The 22395-nt window shown below is 40.5% G+C and overlaps 1 protein-coding gene across 6 annotated transcripts in view; it reads left to right on the top strand.

Moving 5' to 3' along the window:
- The window catches only part of LOC114641128 (tripartite motif-containing protein 16-like), a 377528-nt gene that overhangs the window by 16724 nt on the left and 338409 nt on the right, over positions 1-22395 (top strand). For 3 of the 6 annotated variants that reach the window (XM_051925845.1, XM_051925842.1, XM_051925844.1), the window contains exon 5: positions 3687-3752. The exons of 1 other annotated variant lie outside the window; for it this stretch is intronic. In XM_051925845.1, coding sequence (XP_051781805.1) covers positions 3687-3752 — 66 coding nt within the window. Of the gene's footprint in view, positions 1-3686; positions 3753-16746; positions 17714-22395 lie in introns of those variants that run through there. 2 more of the 6 variants (XM_051925843.1, XM_028790237.2) reach the window with 2 other exon arrangements.

Genomic DNA, 22395 nt, shown 5'->3' with positions numbered 1-22395 from the left:
TAAATTTGCAAAAATCTCAAGTAAACTTTTTTCACGTTGTCATTATGGGGTGTTGTGTGTAGAATTCTGAGGAAAAAAATGAATTTAATCCATTTTGGAATAAGGCTGTAACATAACAAAATGTGGAAAAAGTGATGCGCTGTGAATACTTTCCGGATGCACTGTATGTCAATAAGATGGTGCAATTGACCATTTAGCGTTCCATTGCAGCTTCAGCTGTTGAATCAACAATTTCAGGCAGTTTTATATACTAGCCTTCAAGGTGAAACAAACAATGTTAATGTTTTCAGGTACCTTCCAGCCAATCCCATATAACTGAAAAGCCTTGGAAGAAAAGCAAATATGTGTAAAATATTAATAAAGGAAATCTTCATTGGATTATTGCCTCAGGTTGACTGCCCAAGATAGCAGTTATTCTGGATTTCAGGAATTCTGGGAGGAAGAGGTGGGAACAGGTGGACAGACCCCGGAAACAAACAGTAGACTTCTGTGTTTGATTTTTAATAATTTGCAGACATTTCAGAAAAATATCTTCACTCATTATGGTTTGCTGGGTGGAGTGGAGTGGAGTGGTTACTCAGTGGAGACTGAGGGGCAGAAATGGCAAATGTATGCTTTGCCCCCTTGTCTACATACCTTGGGTCGCTAGTGACCCGTGATGTCATGTTTACACTTCTCACAGGCTCATTTCAAAGCCTGTACAGCAGCTGTCCTTTTGCCACTTCGCGTCTCTGCCGCTCACGTTGTGAATGGGGGTGGGGTGGGGAGGGCTGAACACACGCTAAGGAGAAGCAATCGGATCATCTGCTGGCTTGCTGCTGGCGCTGCGCGTTCTGCTTGTCATTGTTTTTAGAGGTGGGAGCACATGATGTCTGTCTGCCAAAAGCATTCCAACAACTGCTTGGTTAGATGTCCGTCAGCTTGTTTTAAATGTTGTCTCACTGCCTTGTCTCGTTAAAGTGTCTTTCGTGGGAAATTCAAATTGTCTTCCGAGAAGATCACATCTTGTCTCCCTAGTCTTCCTCCCAAGATTTTTTTTTATAATAGACAGATGAGTTTAAAGAGATAAGAGATAAGAAAAGAAATGCAGTGACACTTATAAACACAGGATGCCCATGAAAGAGTCCTGTCACCGATGGCTGATGACGAGTCAAAGAAACTCTGAAACACATGATGAATGATGAACAGCAGACTGAGGCAGTGCAGAGCGAGACATCTGATACCATCACATTATAAATGCAGGGAATTGTAGAGGAGCAGAAGAAGAAGAAGGAGGAAGAGAATGAAGTTAAAGCTACAGAGTGAAACCGCACAAGTTAATAGGACCAGGAAGTGAAGTCAGGATGAAAGCAAAAGTCAAAGGCAAGAAAACAACAGAACTGTCTGACAAGACTGTTAGACAAGAGTGAGATCAATAAACAAAATTGGAGTCAAAACCAAAACCAAACACGAAGTAACGCAGCTAAAAGTCTTTTAGAAAATTTAAAAAAAAACTGGACACTGAATTGTTTACCCAGAACTCATTTATAGCATCAAATTGATGACACAGAAGGTCACAAACTCCAAGGAGTGGAACAAATCCTTGACAACTGCATTGCAGCCATGTACAACTACACTGCCAAGACCTGTGGCCTGGCAATCTGAGGGGTGTCAGACTTAAACAAACTGTACTTCTTCCAATAACTATTCAAAAATAAGCAAAAGGACCAAAAGTATGTCAAATACTAAAGTGAATATATTGTCATGCTTGGGTCACAAAGTTGCACAGATACACCCAGGAAATTCCAGAGACGAAAACGTTATTCAAACACTTCAAACAAACATAAGTCTTCTTCTTCTTCTCCATCTCTCAATTAAAAGAACAGAAAATCTTCCTCATCATAGGGGTGCGCCTCAGGAGCGGGACCCCCAACAAGAGCAGAGGATGTCTGGGGGAAGAGAGACAAAAGGACAGCTACGGTGCAGACTTTTAAATGTTTAAAGCCCGCGTGAGATGCAGATCACACGGGATGGCAGCAGCAGCAAGCTTGCAGCTGATCGAGCAAAGAGGAGGTAATAAAACGTATTTGTTTCCAATTAAATCACTGTTTAAGAGGGGGTTTCAGAGGACTGGCCACGTCCCCTTGGGGCTACATTCAGCATGTTCACAATATGTATTAATGAAAAAGAAGTGAAACAAGAAACACGTAAAGTCCTGGAAACTGTCCAGAGAATGATTAATGGAAATTACCTTGAACCAGTTAGAAACTGTCCAGCAGTAACTGCAATATGGAAGCACTTGATTGTTTGCTCCTCTCCTGAAATAAAAAAAGAAAGGGTCTCACCATATGGTCCTCGGCATGTCCTGACACTACTGAACCCCGGGGTTTTGTGAGAATGGTGAGATCGTTACAGGTCTGGCATTGAGAGCAGCAAACTGTGGTTAGGTATGTAACGACCCGGATAGGCGTTTCTCTGTGTCTCGTGATGCGTTCGATGTTGTGTTCTGTTTATTTTTTCTTCTCTTTATTTCCCTCCTCTCGTTTAAATAAGAAATAATCTGCACGGACTTGACGAGTGAACAGGAAAATTTCCTTAAGGGGTCACGGTCCTGCAGCGTTCTCCTTTCCCCTTTTGTTTCCAGGGGACAACATTTACACAGACGCACCATACGCAACATAAACTGGACAACGTTACGAAAGGCGCGACTCTGCGCAAATCAAATTAAGATGTAGCACTCCCCATTCACGTAGCACTGCTACAAGGTTGCTGAAGAAATGTAACCTTACTGGAAGGTCTTCAGCTAATTAAAAAAATGATTTCTTGCAAAATAACTTTTAAACAGTACTGGTTCATGACAGTAATGGTGTTTCCTGAAAGTGTCAAGTATACTAGAGTTAGAATTAAATGTACAACATACTAAAGTGTGCAGAAAGTGAAGGGGTCTCGATACTTTCTGAATCCACTGCATATACTGTGCCCACATACTCTATGTATTGATATACAGTCGACCCTTGATATACGACTGGCCTGACATGCGAACAACTTGATTTACGACCAAAATTTTGGTTTTGATTTATGACCAACATCTTGCATTACGACCCGAATGCGGTCACGTGTATCCGCTTACGCAATTGTAAACAAACAACCGAGAGCGTTCGTAAGCGTCAGTTGGAGCCCAGATACATGTGTTTGTGGACGTAATTTCGGTCAGTGCAGTGATTTATATAATTTTTTTTGATAATTGCTAAGGAAGGAAGAGAAGGTAACGAAGGTAAAGAAAACGATCACAATCAAAACAAAGAAGGAAATTGTGCGGAAATATGAGAGTGGTGTTCATGTGACCGATCTCGCTAATATGTACAGCATGTCGAAATCCACCATCTCAACAATTTTACAAAGAAAAGATTTGTATAAGGAGGCTCCTTCCAAACAATAACCACCTTCCATTTCATTCTCCTCCTCCTTCCTTCCTGCAGCCAAATAGTCTTGACTTACAACCAACTTGAGTTACAACCAGCCCTCGCGATCGAATTGAGTTTGTAAGTCAAGGGTTCACTGTATTAATAGATTTCTGTGCTTGAACACTGCATGCTGCTTCTGCACTGTCAGATTTTGGGCTTTAACTGCTCTGCATTAGCAATACTGTACGTGTTTAAGAATTGAATGCCACCTTCACACTTTCTACTCTTTTCTTTTATTTTCAGGTCATGAAGCTCCCATTTTCGCCCTCCAGCCTCCTGAACTTCAGAGCAGAGAGGAGTTTTTACAATGTGAGTTTGTGCTTTGACTGAATGGATCGACACAATAGAACTCATTTCTCTTTTAATATCTCAGGTCAGGCTTATGATATACTGTAAAAGTGTGGCCATCAGAAAGTGTGGTGTGACTGGTGAGCTGTTGGTGATGGGGTCCTGTGACTGGTGCATTATGGAGACAGAGAGATTCAGGCAGTGAGTCCCCAAAGCACTCTGTTAGACTTGACTCTCTTAAGTGTGGAGCGAACTAAAAACACACATCAAATAAAACCCTTCTGACTGTGTCAGGTCCTCCTGTCACTCAAGTCCTACCGTCATTGCTCTTTTGACTTTTTTCTTTTCACTTCCTGTTCTTTTTTCTTTCTGTTTTCTGGTCTCTCCTTTCTGTTGCTTTTCTGTTGTAGTTATTCCCTTACAATATTAATAAAAAATAACTTATTATATTATTTATACAGCACACTGCATGCAATGAAAGAAGCCCAATGTTATTCACACATATATACAGTATATAAAACCCACCATTAATATATACATATACAGTCATGAAAAAGTAAGTACTCAACATGATTTTTTTTTTCTTATTTAACATATGTAGACATATCAACATGTCAGCTTCATTTAAATAGCATTTATAGATAATGGATAGGTTATTGAAATTTTAAAAAATGTTTTTTTTGCAAAAATGTATACAATGAAGAGTGAACAGTTGTGCCATTTCAAGTCTCATCTTGTCTCTAATTGCTAGTATTGCCCTAAAAGTCGTCGATTCCTCTGACTGTCTAGCAGTCACTAACATTGACTAGGACTTTTTTATCACTCTTCCATGCAGAATGCTTTCAGCTGTGTGATATCTCATTTAAAATCCCCCCCACCCAGAGCATCTCTGTGGGATTCATTTCCAGGCTTTGACATGGACATTCTAGAATCTTCCATTTCTTTCTTTTAGATAGATAGATAGATAGATAGATAGATAGATAGATAGATAGATAGATAGATAGATAGATAGATAGATAGATAGATAGATAGATAGATAGATAGATAGATAGATAGATAGATAGATAGATAGATAGATAGATAGATAGATACTTTATTAATCTTAAGGGGAAATTCACATACTCCAGCAGCACCTTACTGATACAAAAAATAATATTAAATTAAAGATTGATAATAATACAGGTAAAAACAGACAATAACTTTATATAATGTTAACGTTTACCACCCTCCCAGGTGGAATTGAAGAGTCAAATAGTATGGGGGATGAACGATCTCCTCAGTCTGTCAGTGGAGCAGGATGGTGACAGCAGTCTGTCGCTGAAGCTGCTGCTCTTCTGTCTGGAGATGATCCTGTTTAGTGGATGCAGTGGATTCTCCATGATTAATAGGAGTCTGCTCAGCGTCCGTCGCTCTGCCACAGATGTTAAACTGTCCAGCTCCATGCCAACAATAGAGCCTGCCTTCCTCACCAGTTTGTCCAGGCGTGAGGCGTCTTTCTTCTTAATGCTGCCTCCCCAGCACACCACCGTGTAGAAGAGGGTGCTCGCCACAACCGTCTGATAGAACATCTGAGGCATCTTATTGCAGATGTTGAAGGACGCCAGCCTTCTAAGGAAGTATAGTCGGCTCTGTCCTTTCTTGCACAGCGCATCAGTATTGGCAGTCCAGTCTAATTTATCATCCAGCTGCACTCCCAGGTATTTATAGTTCTGCACCATCTGGACACAGTCACCTCTGATGATCACTGGGTCCATGAGGGGTCTGGGCCTCCTAAAATCCACCACCAGCTCCTTGGTTTTGCTGGTGTTCAGGTGTAAGTGGTTTGAGTCGCACCATTTAACAAAGTCATTGATTAGGTCCCTATACTCCTCCTCCTGTCCATTCCTGATGCAGCCCACGATAGCAGTGTCGTCAGCGAACTTTTGCATGTGGCAGGACTCCGAGTTGTGTTGGAAGCCATTACTTGGTGGATGTGCTGGTATATTTAAGTTCATTGTCACGATGAGCTTCAAACTCCTCACATTATCACCAAGCACTTTCTAGTACAATGGAGAATTCATAATGGATCCTTTGATGGAGTATGTAATGGTGTGTTGCCCAGACCCTGATTTAACAAATTAGCCCCAAACCAGAATATTTCCCCCACCATGGTCTACAGTTGGTATCAGGTTCTTCTGGTCATATGCTGCCTTTGGTTATCACCAAACATGTCTTCTGGTACTGTGACCAAATATCTATACCTTTGCCTCATCTATCCAGAGCACATTTTCCCAAAAGCACTGACCTTTGCCTAAGGGTTCATGGACAAATTTTAGTGTTGCTCTGATGTTCTTTCTGATAGCACATCTGTGTGCAGTTTCTTTCTAATGGTAGTCTTATGCACTTTGACATCAACAGTGACAAGTGCTACATGGAGGTCATGATAAACTTTTGGCCTTCTTAGAGACTTCTTTCTCTAACATTTTTTGTTTGGAGATCTCTTTAAATTCCTTCCCAGATATTCGGACAGCTTCAGAGAGCCATTTTGATCTTGGCATGATGATAACACGAACTTCAACAAAGAGCAAACCAAACAAAATGCCAATCAGTCAGTCATTCTCTATACCGCTCTGTCCTGAACAGAGTCGCAGGGGTATTCTGGAGCCTATCCCAGCTAGCACAGGGTGCAAGGTGGGGGACAAACCCTGGACAGGACACCAGCCCATCAGAGCAAACACAATGTTTGAGGTTTAAATAAGAGAACAGGGTCAGACGAGATCCTCTCTCGTGATGTTCTCATCATCTGCACCTGATTCTAATTTGAGGCATTTGAGGTGCTGATCAATTGGGGGGATTGACTTACTTTTTCCAAATGGTAAATTTGCATTTATGTTTATTTAAATTTTACAAAGGACTACAGGACGTAAATGTGTCCTGATGTTTGTTATTTTTCATCACCTTCATCTAAAGACACTCTTTAACAGAAGATCAAAGGTGGATATGTCCACATACAGTAAGTCTTTAGACCCCTTTAACCTTTTACATTTTATTATGTTGCAGTTTGTACTAATATCATTTAAATTATTTTCCCACATCAGGCAATACCCAAGACCCCAGAATGACAAAGTGAAAACAGGATTTGAGACATTGAAATTAAAAATAAAAACTGAAATATCCCACTGAACTCTCCAGAGATATTCAGGTCCTTGCTTTGTGCCTTGGGTTATTGGAAGGTAAACCTTTGGCCCAGACTGAGGTCCAGAGTTCTCTGAGCAGATTTTCATTAAAGACGTCTCTGCTCTTTGTCCTGTTCAGCTTTCCCAGAGTGCTAACTGGTCTCCCAGTCATCACCAGGCTTCACCGTTGGAATGGTATTGTACAGGTGATGAATGGTGCCGGGTTTCCTCCAGATGTGACAGTTAGAATTGAGGCCTAGCAGTTCAATGTTGGTTTCATCAAACCAGAGAATCTTGTTTTTCACAGTCTGAGTGTCCTTTATGTGCCTTTTTGAAAACTCTAAGTGAGTGTTGTCTGATTAGAGTGCCATGAAGCACAGATTACTTGAGTATTGTAGTAGTTGCTGTCCTTCTGGAAGCTTCTCCAATGTAAACAAAAGTCTCCTGGAGCTCAGCCACAGTAGCCAGGTTTCCATCCAAGGAGTTTTTGCGAAAAAATATTTAGCGCTTCAAATTTTTTTACCGATATAGCTGATGGAAATGCTAATTATCGATAAAATGTTGTACATGTCGACATAATATTTTTCCATTTAACTTTAGCGCATAAATTCCATGTCGATACTTCAGATGTCGCAAAAACTACATTGGAAACACTTTTTGTCGGAAAAAAGGGCTTTAACGCAAATAAATGTGTCACATTTTCATCACGTGCAATCAAAACGAGAATGGCGGAGCGGCTCGCATGGTCTGATGAAGAGAGTTTTTTTTTTTGATTAAACGTCGTTATTTTGTATTAATTCAAATTTCAGTTTTAATTAAAAACCTTAAGGGAAACAGGTTACAGTACTAATTCAGTTGTTATCGCACTGAGAAGGGATGTTGAAAGGTAGGCTCAGCTGTACAGATCCGATGCTGCAAACACAGCTGCATCATGGGCACTTCCAGGAGTGCCAACGCAAATGTCTCATATCATGCACCTGTCATCAACAAGGGCCTGGAGAACGATAGATGGCCACCCTTTGCGATTAATGTAATCGCGGTAGCCTTCCGTCGGGGGAAGAATAGGCACATGCGTGCCATCCAGCGCACCGTAAATCTGTGGCACAAGATGCACCAAGGAATTGCAGTATGCAATTTCATTGGCCTCCGCTACAGTCGGAAGTCTGATATAACGCTGCATTAATTTTTCTTTAATAGCGGTGCACACAGCATATACACATCGAAGGACTGTAGTTTTACTAACCCCGAAAGTTTCTCCAACTACTCTATACTCGGCGCAGGTTGCCAGCTTGTAAAGGACGATGGCAATCCGCTTTTGGGTTGGAACCGGTGGTCGTTGGCAACCTGTGATGGGCGCAACATCAGGACTAATGAATCCACACAACATCTCAAACGTCGGCCGTGTCATTATAAAATGTTGCAGCCAGAGATTTTCTGTTAAGTGTCTCTCCACCACCTCCTCCCAGAAGGTCTTATTCCGTCGTCTCTCCCATACCCGTGGTTTTCGTCGCACTGGGGTACTTTCTTCGAGCTCTAGGGCTATCAGACAAGCAACTGCTTCATTCTGCTGTCGTCTTCGGATATTATGTACAATTCCAATTATTTGTGAAACTGAAATAACAGTAAGCTGGCAAATTTCAAAAAACTGTCTGAATAATCTCTCCATTTCTTTGTTTCTTTGTTTAGTGGAGGGGGTGTAACGTGGAAAACAAAAGGTAGATAATTTGCGACATACACAAAATTATGTATGGAAACGGCTCAAGGGCAGATTTTTTTCGCGATACAACAAAAGTTATGCGACAGTTCGTTTTGGGGGGGGATGACGTCATCACGCACACCATTTTATCGATAAAAAGCCAGTTTGATGGAAACAGGCTGGAGACAGAAAATTTCACACATTTTTTTTACGGATATTCTGTTTGTCGATAGCAAAACGTCGCAAAAAACTGGATGGAAACTTAGCTAGTGACCATTAGGTTTTTGGTCACCTCCCTTATGAAGGTCCTCCTTCATTGATTGCTGTAGGAAGACTGACAGATGTTCTAAACATATTCCAACTAAAAATTATGGAGGTCACTGTTATCTTGAGAACGTTCAATGTTGCAGAATTTTTGAATATCTTTCCCCAGATCTGTTTCTAAGCATTGAAGGCAATTCATTCAACATCAAGGCTTGGTTCTAGTCCACTGTGGACCTTCTCTAGACAAGTGTGCCTTTCCTAATCACGTCCAATCAGTTAAATTGACCACTGGTGGACTCCAAACAAGGTGTAGAAACATCTTAACGATGACTGATAGAATGGGATGTGCCTGAGCCAAATTCTGGGGTACTGAGTGTTGCTTATTGAAGGAAAATAAATTTAAACGATTTTACCAGAAGGCTTCAACATAAAAAATGTGAAAAAGTGAAGCAGTCTGAAGACTCTGTGAGGATTCTGTATGTTAAAAAATAAAAAAACAAGGTGCACTTACTTTTTCAGATGACTGTATATACAGAATCAGCCATACATATTTGTTTAAATATGAACCACAGTTTTATGCAAAATAAATGAAACTTGACAAATGTACTTGGTATCCACCATTCTTTATTCCACAGAGCTTTGGGATCTCAACTTCACATACTTTAAATGTTAAAACAAATGAAAATGGCAGGGAGAAAATTATTGGGAGTCCTTAGCAGTTAAAAGAACTCACTGGACTGCTGTGACATCTCAAGCAGACTGATTCCATTAATGAGTGTCACCGGGGTCTTCAGTCACTCAGCAAAGTCCTACCTGAACTGTGTTGTGTCATGGTGTGCCTCACAATGAACAATAAGAAAAGAAGAGGAGGAAAGGAAGAAGGTCACAGCCAAGCACATCCACGATAAAGGCTAGAAGAACATCTCCAAAGTACGTCATGCTCTAGTGACCACAGTAGCTAATATGATTGAGATGTTTAAGGTCCATGGGACTGCAGGCAGCTTTCCTGGATGTGACCACAAGAGTAAAGCTGACCCCAGAGAGAGGAGCAGAAGTCTCATCCAGAGCTACGAGAAGGACTTGATGGCAGTTCTCACCTGAAAACAGTGTGTTACAGAACATTAGGGGAAGGTCCCAATAATTGTGTTCATTCTATGTTTATTTCATTGTGCAACATCTGAAATTAAAAGCAGAGTCTGGTCTGTGGAATAAAGAATGGTGGATGATGATTACTGTGGTCAGTTTCCACGTATTTGACAGAAAAATGGGATTCTGGTTTAAAAAGTGGTATGGGAACAAAACTACTGGGGGCATGTCAGTCATACAAACAGTAGAGAGATAGACGTGGAAGACGCTATATAATAAATAGATACTGAAGTCACTATATACTGTAAGAGATGTGACAGAAATGATATGATACACAGATACAGCAATGTGAAAGACAAAATATAATACATAAATATGAAAGACACTATCCATATTACTAACCGAGAATGCTAAACCGGATGATGGACGCAGGCACATCCGGCAATGGGCCGTAGCTGCAAAAAGACGTACTGCGCAGGCGCAAAAAGAGTCCGCGAGGGTCGGCTGAGGAGCCGAGAAAGGCGGATAGAAGAGGGCGAGAGAGGCGGATGAGGGGCCGCGAGAGGCGGACAAGACCACAGAAAAAAGGAGTGAGCACAGGAAAAATTGAGAAATGAGGCGCAAAGAGCACCGAAAAAAGGAAACGGCACATAAAAAAGTATTCAAACGCAAGCAAAGCACGAAACACATTGCACACGAAACTAGACCCAAAAAAAAAAAAAAAAAAAAAAGAGGCTCGCGCACAACAGCAAGGCACCCCCCCCCCCCTACAGGCACCGGACGGGACACACACCAAGAGGGGGATTCAACAAGCCCATGGAACACAAAAAAAAGAACACAAAACCACCCCACAGGCCCTTCAAGCAAGGGACGGGACACACACAAAGAGGGGGATTCAACAAGACACAGGAACACAAAAAGAAAGAAGACGCTCGCGCGACAACAATCCTCAACCCCCCCCCCCCCCCCCACACACATCCATAAGAAGTGACACCCAAAGCCACATATTCTAAAGTGAACATCAACACCTTCACACTAGACAGCATAGGTGTCAGCATTGGTGGATCTCCTTACAATAAAGCACTATTAACCGTTCAACTGCAGAAAAAGAAACATATTAACAGTGACTGCGATCCTTCTTATTACCTATCCATATTTCGCATGCTGAGAAAGAAACAAGTCATGAATACACGGTCACGGGTACAAAACGAAAAGGAAAGGATAACAGGAACAAACACACGAACACGAAAGAAACAACAAAATAGACGGCTATGCAGCATAGGTGGATCTCATTACAATAAGGCACTATTAACCGTTCAACCGCAGAAAAGGCTCCATATTAACAGTGAGTGCAATACTCCTTATTACTTATCCATATTTCTAAAAGAAAAAATGTCTCGACTCCAAAAACGCAAAGCTCAACTAAAGCTTCTAACTAACGATGTACCTAAAAGTAAAAACTTTATGAACTGCATTAGATCCTACAATGGTTCATTTGCTTTTGCATATACCGGAGTAAATATCAGGCCACCAAAAGGCAATGGCCCATACTACTTTCGCATATGTGCACAAATACTGCATCGCATTGGAACAGTGCACCCTGAAACAAATCAACAACGCAAATATGCACAAATCTACATCCTAGATCCACATGACGCAAACTATCAATCAAAGTGCTGCATCGCAACAGGCACGGATTCAAAACGAAACACCTCCCGTCTCAGACATACGTTAATGGCAGCGAAGGCTACAACGGACTTCTCACACAGCACAGGCAAATCGATTACAGCTCCAAAACAACACGTCCCAAATACTACACATGCAACAACGCGCCTCTCAAACGGCACAAGAAAAACATACACCAGTAAAATTCATTCGGATTAATGAATGTCATTTGCAATCATTGTCATTCAGTTCACTTCCCTGAAGAAACAACTGGAAATACAAGTTATACATTTACACGTTGTTGTCAAAAGGGTCAAATTAGACTGCCTTCTTTACATTCATATACTGAATATCTACAGAGGCTTATAACTGACGATGTACCTGAAAGTGAAATCTTTATCAACTGCATTAGATCCTACAAATCGGAATCCACTATGAACATTAACGGTGGCACTGCACGTGACATCCGTCTTGAAAAAATGTTGTTTATTGATGAATGTTCAATGGCATGAAGTCACTTACTCAACACCATTCATAAACTTCTACAAACGTTTATGAATAATAATATTCGATTTGAAGGAAAGGTACTTTTATGAGGAGGAGATTTTAGACAGTGATTAGCTATTCTTCCAGATGCCATGCACTCAGCTATTGTTCAGTGCACCTTAAAATACGCAGACAATTGGCATTGCTTTCAAAAGATACAGTTAGTAAAAAAGATACGATGTCCAGAACCAGATCATAACAATTATGGTACACTCACCAATACAGCTGGACTTCAGCCACATATTATTACAATTCCTCAAGCCTTTATCTGCGACAACTTAGTTACAGAGACATTTGGAACAGCAATCTCATTAGACCAAATGCCCCTTTTAACACAACGCACTATATTATGTCCAAAAAATATTAATGTGGAAAACATTAATACCCAAGTCATTCCATTACTTCCTGGAGAGACACAACTCTTTCTAAGCTCTGACAAACTTGACTCTGATCACAACAATAACCATCTTAAATGACCTTACAAGTTCTGAGCTGGAATTACCTTTTACACTTAAACGGCGTGTACAAAGAAATTTTCAAATAAACCTTTACACTGTGCCACACACTTTATTCTTTGCTTTCTATTTGCATCATCTACACCGTCACACTATTCTATATCTCATTCATACATCACGCTCTTTGTCATTCCCAACACCAGGGGTTGGCGAGCGAAGCGAGCAGGGGGCGGAGCCCCCTAGTGTAACAGAAAGATAAGAAATGCACTGTACTGCAATAATAGATGACAGCAACAACAACATTTATTTATACCGCACATTTTCTGATAGGTAATGTAGCTCAAAGTGCATTACAAAAATGACATAAAGAAAGTGATATATGGGATACAAATAAGATTAGGCAACAATATTAAAGAATAAGTGACAAAGGCAAAAGGCACGGTCAGATGGCCAGGAGGACAAAAAAAAAAGAAAAATCCAGTTAGGCTGGAGAAAAAAAAATCTGCAGGGGTTCCAAGGCAATAAAAATCGCGTAGCCCCCCAATGTTCCTAAATCAGTCTTCTTTGTTTTTAGGCTTCACATGCTAGTAAGTGATGATGTTGGTCTTGTGGTCTTCAATCCATCAACACAAGGAGCTTCACGGTGCCTTGATCAGGTGACGGTGGCATAGTTCACTACCACAGAAGAACTGTAAAAAGCAGCAGAACATAGTCGAGATTAGTACAGATTGTGGACCACTGAAGAATGGGATCATTCTATGCCCATATAGTCTATGAGGAATACAATTAAAATGTAGTGATGAAAACGCCAAATTAAAATAATGGGCTTTTAACGGTTCTTTAAAATGATCCACAGTACTAGACTGGCGAATTTCTATCCGTAAAGTATTCCACATTTTGGGTGCATCACAACAAAAGGCCACTCCATTACTTCTTTAAAGTTTGGCTCTTGAAATTATAAGCAAACCTTCAAAGATGTAAGGTTACAACTCGGATATTTAGGGAGACAGGCATTCCAAAGATTATTTAAGTCTTTATAAACCATTAGTACAGGGCCGGATTAAGAGCTTTGGGGGCCCGTAGCACATTTCAAATTTGAGGGCCCTTTTGGTCTGCATCATCTGAAGTTTAGATTCTGAACAGTTCAAACCGGACTAAATAATTATTTTACTCTCGATTATAATAAGAATCTTATAATATTTATGTGAATTTTATGTGTTGGGCCCCTAAAGTTTTGTTGTGTAAGAAATTTACAGTTTAAAAACGTAAAGATAATATTTTTAAAGACCAGTTTTTCAATGCTACACTTTTTCATTAAATATTGGGTCCACCATTTGGGGGGCCCGTAGCATATGCTACATGTGCCTATTGGTTAATCCGGCACTGCATTAGTAGCATTTTAATGTCAATTTGTAATGACACAAGTAGCCAATTTACACCAATGAGATGTACTCAGATTTTCTTTTCCTTGTTCAGTTTCTGGCTGCTGCATTCTTCACTCATTGCAGTCGATTGATGTCTTTCTTAACTGTCAGGAGTGCGTTACAGTAATCCATCCATCCATCCATTATCCAACTATATCCTAACTACAGGGTCACGGGGGTCTGCTGGAGCCAATCCCAGCCAACACAGGAGGGCAAGGCAGGAAACAAACCCCAGGCAGGGCGCCAGCCCACCGCAGACATTACAGTAATCCAGTCAACTAAAAACAAAAGGGTGAATGAATTTTTCAGTGTCTTGTAAATGTATAAATGGTTTAACTTTTGCTATATTCCTCAAATGAAAAAATGCAGACCTGTGAATTTCCCCTTGGGATTAATAAAGTATCTATCTATCTATCTATCTATCTATCTATCTATCTATCTATCTATCTATCTATCTATCTATCTATCTATCTATCTATCTATCTATCTATCTATCTATCTATCTATCTATCTATCTATCTATCTATCTATCTATCTATCTATCTATCTATCTATCTATCTATCTATCTATCTATCTATCTATCTATCTATCTATCTATCTAGTAATCTGGCTAATGTGTGATTTACCCCTCAATTCTTACGTCTGTCTTGATTTTTAAGCCTAAGGGATCAAGTTTATCTCTAATACCCTCACTGTTTCCATGTTTGACAATCACAAAGATTTTTGTTTTCTCCTAATTTAGTTTGAGAAAATTACTACTCATCTAATTAGAAATTCTGCTAAGCCATTGGATCAGAGAGCCAAGAGCGTCAGGGTCCTCAGGGGCTATCGATAATTAAAGCTGTGTGTCATCATCTTAGCTGTGGCAGCTCACGTTATGCCTTGAGATGATCTGACCTCATGGAAGCATGGAGATCGAGAACCAGAACAGATCCTTGTGTTACACCACATACAATATCATGGGTCTCCGAAGTTCAATTACCACAGCTAACAAAGACTTTTCTACTTGTTTAGTAAGACTCAAACCAATTTAAGATGCTGCCAGAGAGTGTCAATGATGATTTAAAAATGGAATATGGACTCAAATGCTGCACTCAAGTCTAAGAGAACAAGAACAGATAAAAGGAATCTGTCTGCATTAACCATTTACTACTTTAACCAGTGCAGCTTCTGCACTATGATTTGATCTAAAATCTGACTGAAACTTGTCAGGAATAGAATGTTTAATCACATAATCATTAGGCTGCTTAACTACTGATGATTCTAGAATTTTACTTAAGAAAGGTAGGATAAAAATTGGTCTAAAGTTATAACAAACAGAGGAGATGAGATTATTTTTCTTGAGCAAAAGACATTATAAAAGAGAGAAACTGACAAATATGACAGGCACTATAAAAGAGATACAGCAGACAGACTTGAAAGACAGTATAAGATAGAGAGATGTGAAAGGCACAATAGATAGATAGATAGATAGATAGATAGATAGATAGATAGATAGATAGATAGATAGATAGATAGATAGATAGATAGATAGATAGATAGATAGATAGATAGATAGATAGATAGATAGATAGATCTCCCAGTCAGCCGAGTGCTCGTTCCCAGAACACACTCTGAGTCCCTGTCACATTTTCAGAATGTCAGACATTTTCCTCACAGACTCGTCCTCAGGCCTCTTTACAAGTTTACTGATTTATGTCATTCAATAAAATTCAATCAGTGACTCGGTGAGCAGTGAGCAGCAGCTGATCTTCCTCATGGACTGATTTACTCAGGTCAGCAGACCATCATGGCTGTGGTGGGCTTACATTGAAGTGATTTTAACCCAACATTGTCAAACCGGTATAATCCACTTCAGGCTGCATTGTGTTAAGTCAGGTGCATACACAGCCACAACCACACAAGGCCAATTCAGAGTCGCCAATTAACCAGGAGTGACACGAGGAGAACATACAGGCCTGACAAAGACGACAACTGGGCACCAAATTCAAAGTCGTGAAGAAGAATCTGTGAGGCCGCAGCTCCAACCCCTCAGCCATCATGATGTCCTGAATCCCGTTCTGCCATTTCAGTTTCTCTTGTTTACTTTTCTGATTACTTTTGATTTTAAAGTTCATTTCTACTGAATGAATCATCTCCTTTAATGCCTTAGCAGCTTCAGCTCACTCCATGATGATCTTCTTCATGAACTGCACACCTCTCAGCACTCAATGGCCATCATGTTTGCTAATCACTGAGCTGTCAGTCAAAACTTTTATGACAAATCATTACAAACATTTCATTCTCTGGCATTTATGATTTTATTTTGATTTTTGATTTTCATATTCTGTATAGTCCTGACCTGCAGGGTGACCCCTTAACGTTCAGTAGGCCACAGGAAATGGAAGAACAAAAGAGAGCAGAATGAGGATTAGGGTTTTATTGTGAGGAGAGGAAAAATCCAGTTGGTGATAAAGTGGACTGATTTTAAATTAAAGAGGTGGGCTGTGACAATAAAAGGTGTCATTTATTAAAGCCATTAATGACCTTATGACATTTATCATAATTTCAGAATTTTATTGTTAATTCCCACAGATTCTGTCCAATTATATGAGCTTTTTACTATTGACGGCACACCTTTGAGTCTCATCAATGCAGCTCCTGATTGGTTCTTGTTAATTGTTTCTTTTGTGCTCCGCCTCCAGTCCTGTTCTTCACTCATTTTTATCTTTCTCTCCTTTCAGACTTCTGTCCACTCACACTGGACATCAACACGGCACACAGAGAGCTCCATCTGTCTGAAGAGAACAAGAAGGTGACATCTAAGTGGACAGAGGCCGAATATCCTGATCATCCTGACAGATTTGACTGCTGGTGTCAAGTTCTGTGCAGAGAGGCTCTGACTGGGACTCGCTGTTACTGGGAGTTGGAGTGTACTGGAGACTTCATGAGGATTGGAGTCGCATATAAAGGACTGAGCAGGAAAGGAGAGGGCTGGGAGTGCAGCCTTGGAAATAACGACAAGTCCTGGAGTTTACGGTGTTTTAATTCCCAGTACTCTGTGTGTCACAATAACAAAGAGACAGAAATCAGCGCACCTTACAGCCCCAGAGTAGGCGTGTTTCTGGACTGGCCTGCTGGCTCGTTGTCATTTTATAGCATCTCACACACAATGACCCTCCTGCACAGGTTCAGGACCTCCTTCACTGAGCCACTCTACCCAGGGTTTAGGGTCGGTCCTGACTGCAGTGTAACAATCGGCCATATGACATCAGCTGACCAATGACCAGTACCCTCCACCGGTTACTTGGTGTCCCCACAAATGCAGATCCTCTTTGCATTTGTGGGTTGGGGTCAAACTTAATTTTACATAATGGATGGAAGGGACTGCACCTTTGTGCCTGAGTTTGTGGATGAGAATGTGGGGTGAGTGTGGCTGTCAAGGTCACTCTCAGTATTACATGCATGGAGAAAGCTTGTAGGACGGGAAGATTTTGGTTTGATTGAATCATCATTTTGTAAAAAAATAATTCTTAATGTTGTCATTTCCTTTAAGGACAGAGCGATTTCATAAGGCAAAAGAATATTTAACTTAATTAATCTTTTTACCAATAATGGTTATGCATTTACAAATTGGAACTGTAATATTTTGTTAATTTGTTTTACAATTTGTAAAATAAACTCCCAGTTGTATTTGGTGATAAAACAATTTGAAAGAGTGATATTTGTCAAATCTGTTCATCTGGTATATAACTTGTAAAAATATAAAACTCCATTTTGCAACTGTATAGATATATATATATATATATATATCCATCCATCCATCCATTTTCCAACCCGCTGAATCCGAACACAGGGTCACGGGGGTCTGCTGAAGCCAATCCCAGCCAACACAGGGCACAAGGCAGGAAACAATCCTGGGCAGGGTGCCAACCCACCGCAGGAATATATATATATATATATATATATATATATATATATATATATACACAGTGGACCCTTGACTTACAAACTCCATTCGTTCGCGAGGGCTGATTGTAACTCAAGTTGGTTGTAAGCCAAGACTATTTTTCCCATAAGAAATAATGGAAATACCCATAATGCGTTCCGAACCTCCCACAGCAACACTTACTTAACCTTTTTCATAATAAAAAAGGGTTGTATAATGTGCATAATTTACCAAAACACCAATAATTTTTCTAATGTACTAACCAAAAAGTTATAAAAAGTGCCTAGCCTGCCAGAAACAACAATTTCATACTGTACTCACCATTTAATTTGACATCTTTGGGCTGCAGGAAGGGAGGAGGAGGAGAATGAAATGGAAGGTAGTTATTGTTTAGAAGGAGCCTCCTCATACAAATCTTTTCTTTGCAAAATTGTCGAGATGGTGGATTTCAACATGCTGTACATATTAGCGAGATCGGTCACATGAACACCACTCTCATATTTCCGCACAATTTCCTTCTTTATTTTGATTGTGATCGCTTTCTTTACCTTCGTTACCTTCTCTTCCTTCCTTAGCAATTATCGAAATGAATTATATAAATCACTGCACTGACCGAAATTATGTCCACAAACACATGTATCTGGGCTCCGACTGACGCTTACAAACGCTCTCGGCTGTTTGTTTACAATTGCGGAAGCGGATACATTCAGGTCGTAACGCAAGATGTTGGTCGTAAATCAAAACAAAAATTTTGGTCGTAAATCAAGTTGTTCGCATGTCAGGCCAATCGTATAGCAAGGGTCGACTGTATATATATATATATATATATATATATATATATATATATATATATATATATACATTGTCACGCACGTGCAACTAGGAGCGAGCTGAATGGACCAAGTGGAGGTGATTACCCACCAGGCCAGGGGGTGCTCTAAACCTGTTTCTGTTATTTCTGCAGATCAAATACAGGAAAAAATGCCTGATCTGATGCCACGTCCGGTTCCGGCACCCAGACTGAAGTCACTTCCGGGTTACAGACTATAAATGCTCCATCTCGCCAAACTAAGTCAGTACATTCTGGGAACTCAAACAAGCAACATCAGTTGTACAATTTAAATCTTTTTCAGCCAGGAACAATATACGGGTGGCTGCCCCAAACATTTTTCAGTGTGTTGAGACTCATTCTTTTACAACATTTATATATACAGCATATATTGTGTAGCTTTTGTTGAATATAAATCAAGGAACATTATGCTTGCACTAAATAAAGCACGAGTAAGACCTCATCTGGAGTCCTGTGTGCAGTTCTGGTCACCACAGCACAAGAAAGACAAAGCAAGCATATGACAATAAGGACCCTTTAAACTCTACCAAAAACGAGAACACTGGGGTCTGCTGACACGCCATACAGTTCCTCTCTGGGCTCATGGGGTGACTGGTCCTCTTCATCTCCAGTAGAATTCTCCTTTCTGCTCCTTCCACACCCTCTCATCCTCCTTGCCATGTGATCTCCTGCCACTCCTCCTCTCCCCATCCTGCGCTCAGCTAACAGCTGTCAGTATCAGCTAAGTTTCCAGATATTTAAAAGTGTTTAAAGAATTAATTCTTATGAATTTTCCCTGTATATTCTATACGTTTGTTTTCTGACATCTAGTTTTGGCTTTGTTGACTAGTTTTCTGACGTTGTTTGTGCAGTTAATGGATTTGACTTGACTCTTCATCTCCTGGTCCATTCATTTCCTCCTTCCACAGTTCTGTCTCTGACTGTTTAAATGATGTTTACACACTAAGGTGCACTTAGCATTAGGCGGCAGAACGCAATGCTGGTTTCAGGTTTTTGATTTGTTTTGAGATAAAGGTATGGCCCGCAAAGTGTGCTGCATACTAAACTAACAGTGTAACTTCTCTAAGTTGAGACATTTGAAGCCAAAGTAACAACACATAAGCTGAGATCTGCCAGTGAGTGTGTGTGTGTATGTGTGTGTGTGTTTAATTTAATTTTTACTAAGCCAGTTATCCTTAAACAAGAAGCAATAAGCAAAGAACTGAATGGGAATTCACTATTGATGTGTTTTCTGCTTTTATTGTAGAGGTTTTGGATATGGAGGAGGATATGGAGCAGTAGCTAGAATAATATTATATCCCAGTGACTAAAATGGCTGAAAAAAGTCAGTAAGAATGTGTGGGCTGCAGATGTAAATCCCAAATTAAAATAATTTACTTTTTAGTGGGAATAAAGACATAAAGGCTTAAAGACGGGTATTGTGTGATGGGAGACATGGTGCCCCAATGTTCATAGTTTCCTTTACTTTTTTGCAGTTGGAATTGTATGTCACCATCTTCTTCATTAAACATAATGGATATTTTTACTCCAATAAGCACTAAACACAATGAAACTCAGCCAACACCAAACAAACAGTAAACCTTCTCCTCTTCTTCCTCCTCCAGCTGAGTGTTGTCCACAGGGTTTCATGGGAAGTGCAGCCTTGTCAGGGTCAGAGTCGGGAGGCGGTGGGATCCTTTTATACTGGACCCAGCACAGCTTCTCATTACCCAGCATGACTTGTTTAGGATCCTGGGTGGTCCTCCACTGACAGTGCGGCCTTGCGACACCCAGGGACCCCAAGTGTGATGCACTTCCAGATTCCACTTCCCATGAACCCCTGGCACATTCCACTTTATCCCAAAGTCATATTGTTGTCCAGCGGGATGCCTGCCTGTCCTCTTTGTCACTCACACCAAGCAGGTTGTCTCACTTTTGATATCACGTAGTTGTTCATTTATTTCTTTATTTTCAATTTAGTATTGTGTTGTGAGTAAACATCTCCATGTCAGGTACAGCAATACTGCCAATCGTGTAACGCACATTGCACAACATTTTCTTTGTCATTGTTCTGTGTATATAAAACACTGAAGTGCACTTGATTTACAGTCTGAGCTTTTAATCAAATTTATTTAAAAGCTTTCATTTTTGCTTAGCAGTAGAGGAAGCTAAAAGGCACTTCATTGAACAAAGTGGTGTTAGGACTTTTCTGCTCTGTTGTCTCAAATTTGCATGTTTAGATTTTTATTACTAGTTTATGACCCAAGCCTGACTCTTTAGTGTTCTTTTTCTGTTTGTTCCTTTATTTTTTAGATTGTGACTGTATTTACAGCCATGTTTATAATTAATTTAATTATAGAAATCATTTTAGAACAATGCTTCTATTATTCTCATGTAAATGTTCATCTCCTAAAGACTAAATTTCTTTTTTATCTAATCTTGATCTACTTCAAATCACAAAGCAAGCAGATTCTTCACTTGATACCCCAATTCCTCCACAATAGTCCCATTTACCCCACCCTGCCATGAATAAGAGCAAACGTTCTGAACATGACGGAATTCTGTCTAAAAATTGAGGAGCATTTTGGGAGCAGACATCCAGCCGTGAACTTCAGATGCTTCACTCGTCCACACAAACAATTGTCAGCATTTGATAAGTGATGTGCGCTCGATGTCCTGATTTGTTCTGATGTGAAGACCCCCTTGATCAGGCCCTCCTCGGTGTCTCAAAGGTGTTTTAGTGGCTTCTATCTGTGAACATTTCTGGAGCTGCTTGAACCTTTAAAATGTCTTCCCCTTTGTTTTCTGTTATCAGGAGCCCTGGTGGTCTCTTACAAGTAACGATTCTTGTCTCCAGTCGTCTTTCTTCACATCCTTGGTGTCTGTGTTTGTGTTAATATAAACTGTTTCTGTCTCAGCCCCTTTGTGAGTCTCTTTGACTTTTTTCCTTTTGTTAAATACGTGTATATACAGTATACAGTACAGTGGTCCGGAGCAGAGGGGGTCTCAGAGCAGGTCTGGAGCTTTGAAGAGGTTTTTAAGTTTGGATTTAATGGCTGTTTTGGTGTTCCATCCAGTGTTACAAGGTTGGTGTTTTGTTATATGTGAATTTCTCACGTTGCTGTCTTTAACTTCAAAATAATAAAATGCTAATCATCAAAAAGGGCGGCACGGTGGCGCAGTGGTAGCGCTGCTGCCTCGCAGTAAGGAGACCCGGGTTCGCTTCCCTGGTCCTCCCTGCGTGGAGTTTGCATGTTCTCCCCGTGTCTGTGTGGGTTTCCTCCCCCAGTCCAAAGACATGCAGGTAAGGTTGATTGGCGATTCTAAATTGGCCCTGGTGTGTGGGTGTTTGTGTGTGTGTGTCCTGCGGTGGGTTGGTGCCCTGCCCGGGATTGGTTCCCTGCCTTGTGCCCTGTATTGGCTGGGATTGGCTCCAGTAGACCCCCGTGACCCTGTGTTCGGATTCAGCAGGTTGGAAAATGGATGATAATCATCAAGAAAAAAAATTCTAATTTTTCCAGTTGAAAGTTCAGTGCCATCACCAAGCCTTTAACATACTTATTGAGAATTAGAGGACCGCTGAATAGCTGAAGTCCATAAAGTGTGTGTGTGTGG

Source organism: Erpetoichthys calabaricus, chromosome 4, assembly GCF_900747795.2.
Source record: "Erpetoichthys calabaricus chromosome 4, fErpCal1.3, whole genome shotgun sequence".
Classification (NCBI taxonomy): Eukaryota; Metazoa; Chordata; class Cladistia; order Polypteriformes; family Polypteridae; genus Erpetoichthys; species Erpetoichthys calabaricus.
The sequence above is the reverse complement of the archived record's forward strand: the minus strand, read 5'-3'. Positions and strand labels throughout refer to the sequence as shown.